The sequence below is a fragment of the Vespa mandarinia genome, chromosome 3, assembly GCF_050613455.1.
Source record: "Vespa mandarinia isolate Hongniang chromosome 3, ASM5061345v1, whole genome shotgun sequence".
Lineage (NCBI taxonomy): Eukaryota > Metazoa > Arthropoda > Insecta > Hymenoptera > Vespidae > Vespa > Vespa mandarinia.
Window position 1 is genome coordinate 2,685,161 of NC_140812.1, and position 16,291 is coordinate 2,701,451.

General features: G+C 27.8%; 2 protein-coding genes across 13 annotated transcripts; one reads left to right on the forward strand and one right to left on the reverse strand.

Annotated features, from left to right (window-relative positions):
* Positions 1 to 2,041: 2,041 nt before the first annotated feature.
* On the forward strand, positions 2,042 to 14,519 carry Npc1a (Niemann-Pick type C-1a). 5 transcript variants are annotated; one of them, XM_035882412.2, is made up of 20 exons: positions 2,042 to 2,446; positions 3,701 to 4,052; positions 4,187 to 4,479; positions 4,607 to 4,799; positions 5,592 to 5,723; positions 6,491 to 6,610; positions 6,696 to 6,913; positions 7,096 to 7,397; positions 7,517 to 7,714; positions 7,787 to 7,985; positions 8,066 to 8,363; positions 8,466 to 8,593; positions 8,661 to 8,918; positions 8,987 to 9,150; positions 9,217 to 9,329; positions 9,415 to 10,004; positions 10,112 to 10,300; positions 10,378 to 10,465; positions 10,714 to 10,805; positions 11,955 to 12,097. In XM_035882412.2, the coding sequence occupies exons 1-20, from the start codon at positions 2,321 to 2,323 to the stop codon at positions 11,958 to 11,960; spliced, it is 4,059 nt and encodes a 1,352-aa protein (XP_035738305.2). In that variant the 5' UTR covers positions 2,042 to 2,320; the 3' UTR covers positions 11,961 to 12,097. The 5 variants fall into 5 exon arrangements, with proteins under 5 accessions (XP_035738305.2, XP_035738304.2, XP_035738303.2 ...); XM_035882411.2 differs by having other exon boundaries at positions 10,714 to 10,880; positions 11,955 to 12,093; XM_035882410.2 differs by lacking the exon at positions 10,714 to 10,805 and having other exon boundaries at positions 11,955 to 14,519.
* On the reverse strand, positions 13,317 to 16,215 carry Scp1 (Sarcoplasmic calcium-binding protein 1). Of its 8 annotated transcripts, none has more exons than XM_085656127.1 (5): positions 16,075 to 16,215; positions 14,902 to 15,012; positions 14,698 to 14,827; positions 14,521 to 14,624; positions 13,317 to 14,443 (listed from the first exon to the last, which is right to left on the reverse strand). In XM_085656127.1, the coding sequence occupies exons 1-5, from the start codon at positions 16,096 to 16,098 to the stop codon at positions 14,315 to 14,317; spliced, it is 498 nt and encodes a 165-aa protein (XP_085512253.1). In that variant the 5' UTR covers positions 16,099 to 16,215; the 3' UTR covers positions 13,317 to 14,314. The 8 variants fall into 8 exon arrangements, with proteins under 8 accessions (XP_085512253.1, XP_035738343.1, XP_085512252.1 ...); XM_035882450.2 differs by having other exon boundaries at positions 14,902 to 15,068; positions 16,075 to 16,214; XM_085656126.1 differs by having other exon boundaries at positions 16,063 to 16,199.
* Between the last annotated feature and the right edge of the window lie 76 nt (positions 16,216 to 16,291).

Genomic DNA, 16,291 nt, shown 5'->3' on the forward strand with positions numbered 1-16,291 from the left:
AATCATAAAACATCATCCAAATAGCATTATGTACATAGTATATAAATAACCGAAGAATTGGAAAATAAAATTCATGAGAAATTTATTATTCGTTCTTTAGTCTAAATAACATTTGCCAAAAATTTGAATAGGATAAACAGAATAATAATGGTTATTTTAAGTAGCTTGTCATCGGAATGTCATAGCATTTTTTCCGAATCAATAGACAAAAAGATATTTTCACGAAATCTTGGATATGTGATAATGAGTAGTGATTTGGTTTCTTTACAGTATTTAATGTTCTATAGTTTCCCGAAGGCACTAAACTCCTGATATTTTTTTAAGGACTATGTGTAACAAGTCCATGGACTATCTGACGGATGTGGAATTTCCAGTTTCTATTAAATATGTAAATTTTGCCTTTTTAATCAATAATTTTTTTGGTGATAGTCGAAGAAACACTTATGCTACTGGGGATCCTTTTATTTATGTGTGATATATGATATGCCACTCTACACACAGACGGCTAAAATGGTTTTATTAAATCTGGGAATTGTCAGTAATTTGTGGTATTATGAATCGGATTTCATCTTGGAAATTGAGGTCTAGAGGTTAACTGTCTTCCTGTCTTCTTATAGATTTTATGTCTTGAAGATATTATCGTCGATCTATAGATTCAAGTTATAAAATAATGCATTAATAATAAATCATCAATACAAACATCAGTGATGTAAAATATCTAACTTTACTATCTTTTTAAACTTATATCTAACTTAATAATATTCTTTCTTTGTAGATCTAATCATTTCCGTAGATCTAATTAGCATTTTATACATATGTATTAAGGATATGTTGACATCGATGTTAATTAAAAAACATAACCCTCTTTTGTTTATGATGTGATGCCTGTGTTGTCAATAAGTAGTAAGAAGTCCTTGCACTTGATACTTTAGACTTTTTCTGATTGACGTCAATCGGGAAAAGTCTTTATACAGTAAAATATATCTTTAGGCCTAGTAGACTTTGTGTACTAACTATTCCTGAGATTGATTTTGTTAAGTCATCACTATGACAATTTAAAATCAGCAAAAAATCGTTCAGTTGTTTACTTATTGCAGCGAATGCATTGTTACCTTACATTTATGTTCATATGCTTTATTTGTCAGGTTGCTGAGAATAATAACCTTTATATTTTTGTGAAGAGTATTATAGATAACTGGGGAAACCAAAGATTTTTGGCGTTTCGACGTTGGCACTACTGAATCTATGTCGTATGTAAACACGATTTTCACCAATCCCGTTGGCAGATAAAATAATACAGGTCTCCGACTATGGAAATAAGAAAGACTTGTATATATATAAAAATGAAATAAAAAAACAAAAGAAAGAAAAAATTTCTTTCTTCTATTTCTCTTTTGGTTCTTGTAAATAGTCTTTTGAATTAAAGATTATTCTGAAAGTAAAGGATACAGAACTTTATATTTTAAACGTAGATAATTTAGTTATTTGTTATTGTATGAACTATTGGAAATTTAATAAGATTTATAAAAAGTAAATTATTTAAAAATAATTGTTTAGATCATTTCATCTTCTTTTGGGTAGAAAAAAAGTATTTGTTTTCTTTTTATGAAACATGGAAACTCCTGTGTTTAGGAAATAATCTGTTATTAGGTTATGTAATCCACAGTACATTAGACAACATATAGTCATGTAATTAATAATCATTAACCTATTATAGAAATTATAAAGCAAATGTACATCAGATTCAATAATATAGCATAGAATTTTACTTCCTTTACAAACTAAGAATTTATATATACATGCTTAAAATATAAAAAATGTAAAATTTTATATTAAATTTTGAAAATACCAAAGAGGCGAATGATTATTTCGATCAAGAATTTGTATAAATTTAAAGACAAATAATTCAATCTGATTGAATGTAATTTGATTTTTAAATATACAAAAAATCGCGCTCTTATTTATATGCACATATTAACCAATGGCTGGTAAGTATCAATCGAAGCTTTCCGAAGATAACCGAAGTCGACTGAATCAGACTTCGTGCATCAGAGAAACGCAACGAATGGCGTATTTCAGTTTAATCTTGACGTGTGACAAGCAGTGTATCGAACAGTGTCGAGAGATTTTCGAGAAGTGATCGTTGCCATCGACGAGAAACATCGTGCAGATTGTAATAGGTTGTAAATTAATCGCAACGCACATGACTCGTGAGATTCTAGTGTCGATATAAAAAAAGGTGAAAAACGCCGCGTTCGTTACATCGTTCGAACGTGAAGCGTAGATTTTCTCTTGGTCAATAACAAAATTTGATAGAGCTATGATGACGAATCGGACTTTATATGTAAAACTTCGAGGTCATCATTTGACAGGCAGGCCTTTGTCATCGATTACACTTGGATCTATTTTTTTTATTCTGATATCCTTGTCCTGGTTCACGTGCGTTGTAAGTACAACGAAATATTATTTTCATGTCGCATTTAAGGCCGAAGTATTGTGATGTTTGTGTATATAATAACAATCGTCTTATGTATGCGTACGAATGTATATATACCACACCCAATCACAGTTCTTTTTGAATAGTATGTGTTGTCCGTGACGTCATCTCACCCGATGTTTGAGAAAGCCTATTGATGACTTTCGATCGTTAGTAGGGGTTTATTCGATTTAATTATGCCATGTTTTCTTGATCCGTTAAAGAACAATGTTTCGAGGCGTCGAGACTTCTATTGAGCTGAGGTCAAAGCTTAATATGCCTATTAAATACGATAAGATAAATCTAACTTATTGCTCTATTACAACATGTAATCATGTAATTTTATAAAGAAGTAATTATTTATATATACATCTTTTTTATATTTAGGCATAACTGCATCTTTCATGCGAAAATAATTTTTTCCATACAGAATAATAAAATAAAATAATATTTGTGAGATGTGCAGACTTTCTTCTGACCAGAATAGCTATTGACGTGATGTTTTCCAAGCTAAACGGCTATAATACATATTTTCGTTTTATTTTAATACATTGTCGATCCTTCATACAAAAATATAATATGAATATCTGCGAAGTTACATCGTTTTAATGTTATCGCCTTAATGACTAAGAGTTTAATAATATGTGATTATAAATGCTATTCCAATAAAAGTGGTACTAATAACTAAGGAATGTGTCTTATCTAGTTGACTCAGTATTTTATTCACGGAACCATATTTGTAGTTAAGAAATGCTCAAATTTCAAATGTCTTTGTAAGAAATTCTCTATTTGTTTTTTATAGATTTATTGAGTATTTATTTTTAAAAAGTTATACAATTAATATTAATACCTTTTTCTTTCTATACATAAAATTTGTTCTTTAAAATTTTTGTATAAAATTATATGGAATATAACATTGTAACGAAAGTTCTATCCGATTATTGATTATTGATTAAAAGCTTTGACACCAAGCACTGTTGACAAATGTGAAACATGAGCAGAATTAAAGTATAGAAAGCATTCGTGTGACACTTCGAACATTTTAACAGGCTTGATCTAAACCACCAACTATTACATAATTAAAAAATGTTATTCATAAAAGTCTTTTGTTAATTTTTCTATAGAAATAAGAACTAATGTTATATATAATATAACATTATGTTATATATAGTAATAACAAGAATATATTTTAACAATTATTGATATCTCTTTACTTGTAAACAGGTAAACAGTGCAGATACTGATCATTGTATCTGGTATGGGGAATGTTATAAAGATATTTATACACATATCAAGAACTGCCATTACACTGGTCCTGCTAAACCGTTAGATAAGGAAGGACAAAAACTGCTTGCTGAGCAGTGTCCACATTTAATAACTGATATAAACAAGGAAACAAATACTTGTTGTGACATAAAACAATTACAAACATTAAAACAGAATATAAAACTTGCAGCAAACTTTTTGAAACGCTGTCCTAGCTGTTTAGATAACTTATCCAAACATTTTTGTGAATTTACTTGTAGCCCTCATCAAAGCAGTTTTATAAATGTTACAGAAACATTAAAAGATAATGGTAATTATATTTCTTGTTTGCTTATATTATTATTCAATGAAAGAAATATAATTATGTAATATATCTTATAATTGGGAAAAATTCAATCTTATTTAACTATATGTGTCACATCTGTTATTTTTATTGATTTCCAGGTATTGAATATGTAAACAAAATAGATGTATATATATCTAACAAGTATCTAGATGGAACCTATAAATCTTGTAATAAAGTATCAGTTCCAAGCACAGGTCAACTTGCTTTGGATATTATGTGTGGGGAATGGGGCTCAAGCCGATGTTCTCCAGCAAAATGGTTTCACTACATGGGTGATGCTTCAACAAATAGTTTCGTTCCCTTTCAAATTACATATATTGATACAGATAATCCTATTGGCCCATTTAAACCAATGAATCCAGAAATTACTCCATGTAACAAATCATTGAATGTAAGTAAAATATTGGTCACATTTTGATGATTTTACATTTACTAATGTATATTGTAAAATATATATTATATTAAGTATGTTAATTAGAACATCTCCAAATATTCTATTTTGTTTGTTTATTTATAAGGAGCATACTCCAGCATGTAGTTGTGTAGATTGTGAAGATAGCTGTCCAGTTCCACAACCAGTTCCATTACCTCTAAGGCCATTCAGTCTTTTTGGTTATGATGGATATGAAGTTACAATGATAATTATATTCATTTGTGGATCAGCTATTTTTGTTTTATTGGAAGTTTGTTTCAGCAATCGACAAAAAATTGGTAAGAAGCAATAGTAATTTAATATTAAAACAAATATTTAAAAGGAACATTGCAAATTTTTATCTTAATACACATAGTGTGATTATAAAATGCTATGCATTTTTTATTTTGTTTATGCCATATTTTTATGATATATATTTTGCTTATATTTTTTATATACATTTACACATTCATTTGTTTGATTCTATAGTGACTAATTTAATTTAACTTGCATTAATATTACTAAATTTTACTGACACATAGGACTCTAATAAACAAGTTTTTATTTTTCATGAAGAAAACTTGTAAATTAATACTATTGGTTATCTTTTTTTGGTTATTGAGTGTTTACTGTTGTTTTATAATCTACATAACTCTATATATTTTGGTTGTGGTTTAATCTATCATTATTTTCAATTTTTTACATAATATATACAAAATTTTAAATAATATATATTCAGTGTTTCTGATATTTTATTTCAAGATTATTCAGAAGTAATATGACTGTGTGTGCGTGTGTGCGTGTGTGCGTGCGTGCGTGTGTGCGTGCGTGCGTGTGTGTGTGTGTGTGTAAAGGTTAAGTATTTAGTGTACTTAATTTGAGTAATATTAAGATTTATTGTTTTATATAATATTGAGTGTGAAATGATATGCAGTATATCTTTTGAATCTGTATAGAAATAACAACATATTTCATATAATAGGTATGAATGTACTAATATTTGTTACATTACATGCAAAATATATGAAAGTACTTTTGGAATAAAATACTTTCTGATTAGTTGTGTATGTATGGTGTGTGCGTATATATAGTTGCACGAGGGGAGGAGGTAGGAAGACAGGTTGGTAGGCGCCTGGCAGCTGGTTTACACCACCCAGGAGATGGTGCTCGTATTGCCCTTGCAGCTGATCAGGAAGACAGTCCACTACAATCTAAACGTTCCAGTAGGTTTTCTCAATTCTAAATCTTTCTGGATAATATGCTTCTTGTATTTCTTCTTTGTATTTATTCGTTTTTGCTTTGTTAGTTTTGTTTTTCACGCTTTCTGCTTTGTGTGTGTGATTTCTTTTATTAGTTTTTTTTTCATTAATCATAAATAATTCTAATACAAATAATATATATCTATTAAGCAGATAAGATTAAATAAAAACTACAAAAACTATAAAAACTACAAAGAAAAACGTTATGCTCAAAAAGATAGTTTATTTTAATTATTACATTTACTGCATTAATAATATTGTTTAAATAAGTATTTACATTAAAGTGTTCTAATTTTCTTTTCTTCTATTGACGTAGTAAAATTTCTTTTTAAGTAATCACTTTTATATAATTTTTATTATTTATTATTATAATTGTAGAAAATGTGCTATTACTATTATATGCAAATATCATAATATTGTTCTAATTTATATATATATATATATATATTACTTGCTATAATTAAATCTACGTTATTTATTTCTCTTTTTTATAATTCTATGCATTTAATAATTTATATTTGGATCATTTTTATGATATTCTAAAATTGTTGTTTCTTATACTATCATGAAAATTATTTTTGCAGCTAAATAAGTGCTAACATTAAAGAGATGATATAATATTGCTTTTGTTTATGCTTAATGTTTAATTGTCATTTTATGTGCATACAAAATTTGTTCTCACATATTTATGTAATCAGGAATCATTAGAGTTCATACATTCATTTTTACAGGTGTTATATCAGCTGATGAATTACCTACTGGCTTTGAAGATACACAATCTACTTTTATTGAAAGATTAGGTGCAGGCACTGATAAATTATTACAAGAATTTTTCTGTTGGTGGGGTACAGGTAAATGAACGTGGTGACTTAAACTTGACTTATGACTACATGATTATTGCCTTTGTTTTAATACAAATACTTTTTTTTATTCTAGTTTGTGCATCACGTCCATGGTTAATACTTTTTCTTGGATTTCTTTTTATTGTTGGTTTAGGACATGGAATAAAGTATATGAATGTTACTACAGATCCAGTAGAATTATGGGCATCACCATATTCGCGCTCACGTATTGAGAGAGAATATTTTGATGAACATTTTGAACCATTTTATAGAACTGAACAAATTATTATAAGTACTTTGGGTTTACCTAATGTGAGTAAAAATTACAATATTAGAACAATATTTATATCATATATCTACTCAATATTGTTAAATAATTTAATATAATACTATATTTAATATAATACTATATTTTACTATATTTTATAATATAATACTATATTTTACTATATTTTATAATATAATACTATATTTTAATATCTTAAATTTTTCAGATCGTACATAATACTTCTAATGGTCCTATAACATTTGGACCCATATTTAATAAAAATGTTTTCAAATATGTTTATGAACTGCAAGAAAAAATTAAGAAAATTTTGACTCCTAGTAATTATACTTTAAGTGATATATGTTTTGCACCGTTAAGAAATGCTTTTACTGATCAACCAACAGTAGAAGAATGTGCTATTCAAAGTGTTTGGGGTTATTGGCAAAATGATTTAGAAAAGTTTGATATATCAACTCTTGAAGATAATTATACTGTAAATTACTTAGATCATTTTGTGATGTGTTCACAGTAAGTTATATATATATATATATATATATATATATATATATATATATTCTTTAAATAACTATATTTAAAAAGAAAATATTTTAAAAATATCTCTAAAATTTCTGATAATATATTTTCAGAAATGCATACAATCCTGATTGTCTTGCGCCGTATGGTGGGCCAATTGATCCTGCTATTGCTGTAGGTGGCTTCCTTTCGTCAGGACAAGACTTGCATAATGCATCATACGAAAAAGCTACAGCTGTTATTCTTACTGTTCTTGTAAACAACTACCATAACAAAACAAAATTACTGCCAGCTTTAGAATGGGAGAAAAGGTGATATCACTAAATACTTTATTATAAAATAATCATTAGCAATAATTAAATATTTGATATTGTTTACTATAGTTTTATCGATCTTATGAAAAACGTATCAGCGAAGATACCATCTTATATGGACATAGCATATACCTCTGAAAGATCGATTGAAGATGAACTAAATCGTGAATCTCAATCAGATATACTGACTATTCTTGTTTCTTATATTATTATGTTTGCATATATTGCAATCTCTCTTGGTCAAATCAGAACTTGTAGTCGCCTTTTGGTAAGCATTATGTTTAGTATATATAATCTGAAACATTTTTAATAAAATACAATGTTATTTCAAACATTGATTTGTTTCAGATTGATTCAAAAATTACACTTGGTCTTGGAGGTGTCTTAATAGTTTTAGCATCTGTTATTTGTTCTGTTGGTTTATTTGGATTTGTAGGCATTCCGGCAACACTTATCATAATCGAAGTAATTCCGTTCCTTGTACTTGCCGTTGGAGTTGATAATATCTTTATTATGGTACAAACACATCAAAGAGAAAGTCGAAGACCAAATGAAACAGTTCCGGAACATATAGGTCGTATACTTGGTCAAATTGGACCTAGTATGTTACTTACAAGTGTATCAGAAAGTTGTTGCTTTTTCCTGGGTATGCATTAGCTGTATATATTTTATCTATAACATGAAAATATACAAAGTTTCAATCATGTAATATCAATATATATGTATATGGCATTTATTTTACTAATAGGTGGATTGTCTGATATGCCTGCTGTGAAAGCTTTTGCTCTTTATGCTGGTATGGCATTGTTGGTGGACTTTATTTTGCAGGTCACATGTTTTGTCAGTTTATTAGCTTTAGATACACTTAGACAAATGGTATGTATTATATTATATCCTAAAAATTCTTATTAAAGGTAATGTTACATTAATATTTTCGTTTTAGAACAATAGACTTGATGTATGTTGTTTCATCCATGGTTCAAAGAAAGACACGGGTGAAGAAGTGGTAGATGGAATTTTATATAAAATATTTAAAGTAGCATATGTTCCTTTATTATTAAAAAAATGGGTACGCACATCTGTAATGGTGGTTTTCTTTGGTTGGCTTTGTACCAGCATTGCAGTTGTACCACATATTGAAATTGGTTTAGATCAAGAACTTTCTATGCCTGAAGATAGTTATGTACTGAAATACTTTAAAGTAAGTCAAATACTAAAATTATTTAATTAACAAATGAAATGATTATAATTAATTTTTTTTTCGTACAGTTTTTGAATAATTATCTGTCAATTGGACCACCGATGTATTTTGTTGTTAAAGATGGTTTGAACTACTCTGATACACGCCAACAAAATTTAGTTTGTGGTGGTCAATATTGTAACAGTGATTCAGTATCTACCCAGATATTTACTGCATCCAAACAATCAAACAGGTAACAAATTACACACTGATTTTCAATAAAAAGGATAAATAAATTAAATTTTATTTATTTCTGCAGTACATATATAGCAAAACCTGCTTCATCTTGGCTAGATGATTATATTGATTGGTCTCAGTTAACTGGTTGCTGCAAATATTTCAATGCAAATAATTCTTTTTGTCCACATACAGGTAAAGAGAATTTTATATATTTTATATTACTCTATTTATAGTTTTCAAGTAGAACGTAACTTCTTATTAACATAAAAATTTACAGATATGTCCAGTCATTGTTCTATATGCAATATAAGTGAAAATGAATATGGTAGACCAGTACCAATGGATTTCCAAAAATATATATCATTCTTTTTAGAAGATAATCCAGATGAAACTTGTGCTAAGGGTGGCCATGCTGCCTATGGGCATGGTGTAAATTATATTACTGACCCAAATTCTGGTTTATCTGCAGTAGGAGCATCCTATTTTATGGCTTATCATACAATTTTGAAAACATCTGCAGATTATTATGAGTCAATGAGAGCAGCGCGACTAGTTTCAGCAAATATAACAAATATGATTAATGTACATCTTACACGTCTGGGAGAAAATAGAAGCGTAGAAGTTTTTCCCTACAGTATCTTCTACGTATTTTATGAGCAGTATTTAACTATGTGGCCTGATACATTGAAAAGTCTTGGTATTTCTTTACTTGCCATTTTTGTTGTAACATTCTTATTGATGGGTTTAGATATTTTCTCTTCTTTGGTCGTTTTGATAACAATTACAATGATTGTGGTCAATATTGGAGGATTAATGTATTGGTGGCATATTACATTAAATGCTGTATCATTAGTAAATCTCGTAATGGTATGTGCATTTCGCAAATATTGAAATTAAATGGAAATATTGCTGAATTATATATAGTATCTATATATTTGTATTTAATAACGATTAAAGTGTTTATCATTTTCCAGGCTGTAGGAATAGCTGTAGAATTTTGTAGTCACTTAGTGCATTCATTTTCCGTATCTGTTAAAACAACTCGAATTGATAGAGTGGCTGACGCTTTAACAAATATGGGAAGTTCTATATTTAGCGGTATAACACTTACCAAATTTGGTGGTATTATAGTACTTGGTTTTGCTAAAAGTCAAATATTCCAGGTATTTCATTTAGCATATCATTGTAGGTATAAATTAAACATGGAATCATTATTTATAACCAAAAAAAATATTTGCAGGTATTTTACTTTAGGATGTATCTGGGAATTGTCTTGTTTGGCGCTGCACATGGTTTAATATTCTTACCAGTGTTACTTAGTTATATTGGTAAGACAATTATAATATTAATAATAATGATAACATTATAAGAAAATTAAATTTTTATAATATAAAGAAGGATATTAATTGTACAGTTAATAGTTTTTTTTTTTTTTAATTTGATATTTGGAAACTTAATATTTGCAAAATAAATAAGTACTGTTTTTATTCCATAATATATTTTTTAATTTCATAAATGTACATTATATAACATATAAAATAAAATGAGCTAGCATCATAGCTCCTGGTCATTTTAGGCTCACCCATGAATAAAGAGAAGCTGGCCAATCACAAAAGAGCAATACGGGGAAATTTGGACAGTGTGCAAGAGACCTCTTTAAATCATCGCGTAAGCAAACTCAATTCTCCTCCCACACCCACCACAACTACACCTACCTTCAGAGTGCTTGAATATGAAAGATAGGTATGCAGGAGATTAAACATCTACTTAAAAGTTTGTACTATTATTCAAATATAAAAGTATTATTTCTAAATAAAAGTAAAAAGATAAATTATTGTAATCATGACAAACTTTATTGGTTTGTACTATATTTGTTTGTATCTAAAGATATTTGTGATTGTCTATAACATTTTCGAACTGTTTTCTCCTCTATCTTTCATGCTAACACTTAACACTACATTTTTTTATTATTATTTTAATTAAATATTTTTTTTATTCTTCTTTTTAGCTTTATTGCATTTATTTTTAATTTTTATTCTCTAGGTATATTGGTTAATGAGCTTTTATTCAAGATAAAGATAGAAATGAAATCAAGAATTGTATTCTTTGCAAGAATATAATATATAGTTTTTTTAGTCATATATACTATTTATTATCACATATTTAATTCAGTATTTTATATTGTACATATCATCATATTCATAAATTATACTTACTTTTTTATATTATTGTAACAAATAACATAATTCTCTATTTTTATATTTAGGATATTATTACAACTGTAATATGCATACAATTGCAGTTTTAATCATTTGTATATATGTAGACAATTAGACACTCAGAATATTGTTTGCAGTTAAATGAAATAATTATTTTAAAATATCGTAATATCTTATACTTGCTGCTATATATACAAGATCAAATGTTTTATAGAATTATTCTATCTTTATTTGTTAAATTCAGATGTTTTCACATTGATGAGTGTGGGAAGAAATGTTGTATTTGTCAATTATTGTTATATTAGAATTATGTTTTTGTCGATATTAATGTTACATGTTAAATATATTTACAATTTATATTTGATTGATCAGTTTCATTATTAAAGAGCTCTTGTGATTGGTTAGCAAAATAGAAAACATAAGAATGGAATTACAAAAATATTTTTATTATGGATAGGTTTAGTAATTTAATATTCGAAGTTTTTATATCTTATTTTTGTGTTGTTGGTTTGTTTTTAGAAATACATTTATATGTGTTAGAGTATAATGTACACTTATTTTTTGTTGTTCATTAATAATATTAATCTTATAATTTTAGGCGTGATGTCACGCCGAGGGGCCAGGACAATCCACCACTGCTCCAACAGGTCTAAACATAATTCTAGGAATCAGAGGTGTCACAATGTCAACTCTCCTCTTCTCCAAGACGATATCTATCAACAACCAACCACTTCCTACTCCAGTGTGAATGACATCGATGCGATAAACCATCATGTGACGTTTTAGCGTTAAATCGTTGTCAATCAAATTAATACAATTTTTATATGTCTAGAGACTGAAACAAAAGTAAGGCAACAAGAATGTTTGTTTTCTTGTTAGAAAATGAGTTATTCTTTCTTAAATAAGTAGGAAGACATTTGTGTAAGTCTCGTCTTTAAATTAGATTTACATACTAATTTTTTTATATATATTATCTTTTCCGTGGAAGCTATGCCTTATAAATGCGGCGAATACAAGCAAAGAACGTCAATAGTGATTATTTGTAGCATCGAAATTGATGATTTATTGCAATTTATTATATTGGCATTTCGTATTTCTAAAAAAAGAAAGAAATTCAAATTTACATATTTAGATTTTTTTTTGGCTTTAAATTATTTATTTTCTGCAAGATTTTATAATTTCTTTATTTTGTTAAACTTATAGGTAAACTTCCTATTAGGGTAAATTTAATACTTACATAATTCAGTTAGTAAATGACCTATTTTTAAAGGTTCCATTTTTATAGGAATCTAGTCCTTTATTATCGGGCACACATGATTTACATGCATTTGTATTAATTTTGTTATTATTGTTTATTTAGAGCATGGTAGGATTTGCATTTCTTATAAATTGTGAGGCTGATCATATATTCTGATACTGATGTTACTTATATCATTCAGAATATGCTTAAATTTTTAATTAATTAGATCTATAGATAGTTATTGGTACATATAATTATATTTTCTAATATATACAAGTAATATTAATACATATTATGTTAATATCTAAATTATTATATTATATTCAAATAATATCCACATCATTTTGTCCAAATGAATGTTGCCGTTCGTAATTGAAATTATTGGAAAATTAATTATGAAGCAGTTTTTAAATAAATAAAATCGTGAAAATATGTTCTTTTAAAAGGATATGAAATTATCGGCGCATATATTTTTATTTAATTGTATTAATAAATGTATTGTATCGGTATCAGTATATGAAAATCTGTCTCACATTTGTTTCTTTTGATCTTTTACAAACTGAAAGAATTATTGATTATACAAATAGTAGTATTTTTAATTTGCAAAAGTATTTTGTATCGGATATAATGTTAAGAGTAAATTAAGTTATTATTCTAATAGTAAATAAATGAGTTTTTAGCAAATTTAGGCAACATGATTGTAATACATAATTGGAGAAAAGGTTAGAAAGAGATATACCATGACTGCGCTTATATAACGTATACGATTTGTCTGAAATCATTATGTTATTATGTGTTTTTACAGTCGAGGTTAGTTGTTTACTGTAAACAGTATATCCGATCTACTTTAAATTTCTATAATAGCTTTCATCGATAATAAGTAATGTGTACTATTTCATTAATGTGATTATTGGTATTAACGTGTACGTTTTTTAGTAAGTAAATTTAATTACTCACTTTATAGATATTCTGTTTTGCGATACGTAGTATGACTTATTGCAGTATTGTTTGGTTGTAAATGAAAAATTGACGAATGAATAATTAATCTTACACGAGTATATTACACGGTGTTTGTGATGCTTTTTCCTTCAGAATTTGTAACTTTTTTCACAAAGTTAAGTATATAAATTTTATATGAAATATAACTTTTATACTAACTACAAACAGTAAATAGACATGTTACAAACTCAATAGGTGAAATTGTTAGTCGATACATTTAAAAATATTACTAGGATATACTACATCCAGATGAATGCTCCAAAAGAGGACGGAGTATTATTCTGACTTTTAAATTTGTATATCTTGTTGATTATCTTATGTAAATTCAATATTCTATGTAAAGTATACATTCGATGTGTGAATGATATCGCAAATCCAATATAAATGTTTATCGCCTGATAATATATGAGAAGTAATATATTTGGATTCGCTTAACAATGTATAACCCTTCTAAGAGATTGCATATCATTGATGGTTTTGAGATCAATCTGCAATACATTAAATAAAGTGGATAGGCATCAAATTAATCCATCGTAATAAACAGCGTGTTAAGGGTACCAAAGCTAACGGAGAGAGAATTGTGTTGTTAACACATTAAGAATAAATTCTCTCCTGTTTGTATCATGTGTTATAATTATTTTTTCCCATATTTTAATTAAATTAAATACGTTGTCTTTTGTGCACGCACAAAAAGGTTACTATAATTTTTCAATAATTTGTTAACACAATTCGTGTAAAGGACCAAATAGATGCACTGCTGGACAGTTGTCATCAGGATTGCCCAAGAATTGTGCATATAACTCTTGATATCGTGATAAAGTTAAACCGCCACGTCTTCTATCGTCGTCCTATTGACACATGATTTTTAAGTAATGCTTATTATTTAACAAAAAATAAAAAAATAAAAAGTAAAATTGAAACTTACGTTGAGAAGATTTTGATAAGCTTCATCGAGAATATTCACGTTATCCACGGCTATTCTAGTAACGCAATTGTATCGAAATTCATCAGCAGCAATGACACCATCGTCTAAAAGAAAAAACATTTAAACATTCAAATAGTAAGTTAAAAATAGTTACTACTCGTATACACATAAACGTACCATTTAAATCAACTATCTTGAAATGACTGTCTATAAACATTTTCATTGCTTGTGGAAAATCTCGATAATCTTTACCGACGCAACTTCTTTGAACGGCTTCCTTGAATTCCTCTATTGTCACTATATCGTCCTAAAAATAAATTGTTAAGAGAATATTAATTGGATCCAGACTTTTAGTTTAGTATTTGCTTATTATTTATTTACCTTATTAAAATCTGCTAATTCTGCAATCTCTTCCCATAAAGAGAGCATTATATGAAGATTTTCTTGGTATCTATTATAATTGAATTCTCCTTTTCCTTCGATCAGCGTCATCTTTAATGCCATACATTCAAAATCGTGTTTTTCAAGTATACCATTATTATCGATATCTAAATGACATGATTATCTATATTATTATAGATATTATAAAATCAGATATTTATTTTTTAAATATAATATTTTATAAAGTTAAATTGTATATGTATATATATACACATATGCCAAGTTAGTTAACAAATCAATCAAATCGTGCCAATTTGTTTCTTAGCACATTTTTACTATTTCATTGGCAATTTTTCAAATTTGTATGTTTTAAAGTATCGTAGAGCGTCATTAAACGCATGCTTCGATTTTCAAAAATATAGATCGTGTATAAAAATTATAAAAAATGATACGTATGTATATAGTTTTACAAAAAAAAAATATATAATTTTATTCATCTATAATATTTCATGTTTTAAGTCAATTTTTCGTTCGTAATGAACGTTCATCGTTCATAAATAGAAGGTATAGAATGTTATATGTATAGAGATAACAAGGACCAAGTTGCATGATTATGTCATAAAACAAAGTTTAGCACCGATTTAGATCTGGCATGAACGAAATGCGGACATTGATACGACATTGTGGTATACTTTAATTCATTTTCTTTTCCTTTTTCATATTAAAATACGATCGAAAAATTTCCACAACACCATCCATATAATGTAGTTTTTTAACGATGTTAGTAACAAAATAGAAATATAAGTTCAGGTTTGATGAAATAATACATATACATATTATCTTATTATTCTTATGCAAATTCAAAAACACACCAGGTCCAACATTCCTTCGTTTTTTTATCATATAGTCGAAGTTCAATGTTAGTCGAACATAATTTTGAGCGTAAGTTAAACAAAAAAAAATTATCAGTTCGTGAATGTTATATAGTATATATGTATATATCAGTCAAAAATAAATAAAAAGTGCATATTTGGACTGTCTATACGTGGTATCCACGTGGTTACAAGCACGGATACTAAAGAGTCTGATTTTTTTCACACGCATGCTCCTGCTCTCCGGAAAGGGCAACAGCGGCGTGTACTAACCATACAGAAATCTCACAATAAAACTAACGCGATTATCCCAGCTGTAAGCCATCCTTCTTTACGATGTTCGCAAAGCGATACGTGCGCACTCCTTGCACACACTCGCTCTCTTCGCTTTTATAAAGTTCCTATTTTCTTGCGCTTCTTTCTTTCTCTTTCTCTCTCTCTTTCTTTCTTTTTTTTCCTTCTCTTTCTCCCTTTTTTTAGTTTTGTTTTAATTCTTCCTCTTTCTCTCTTTTTTTTTC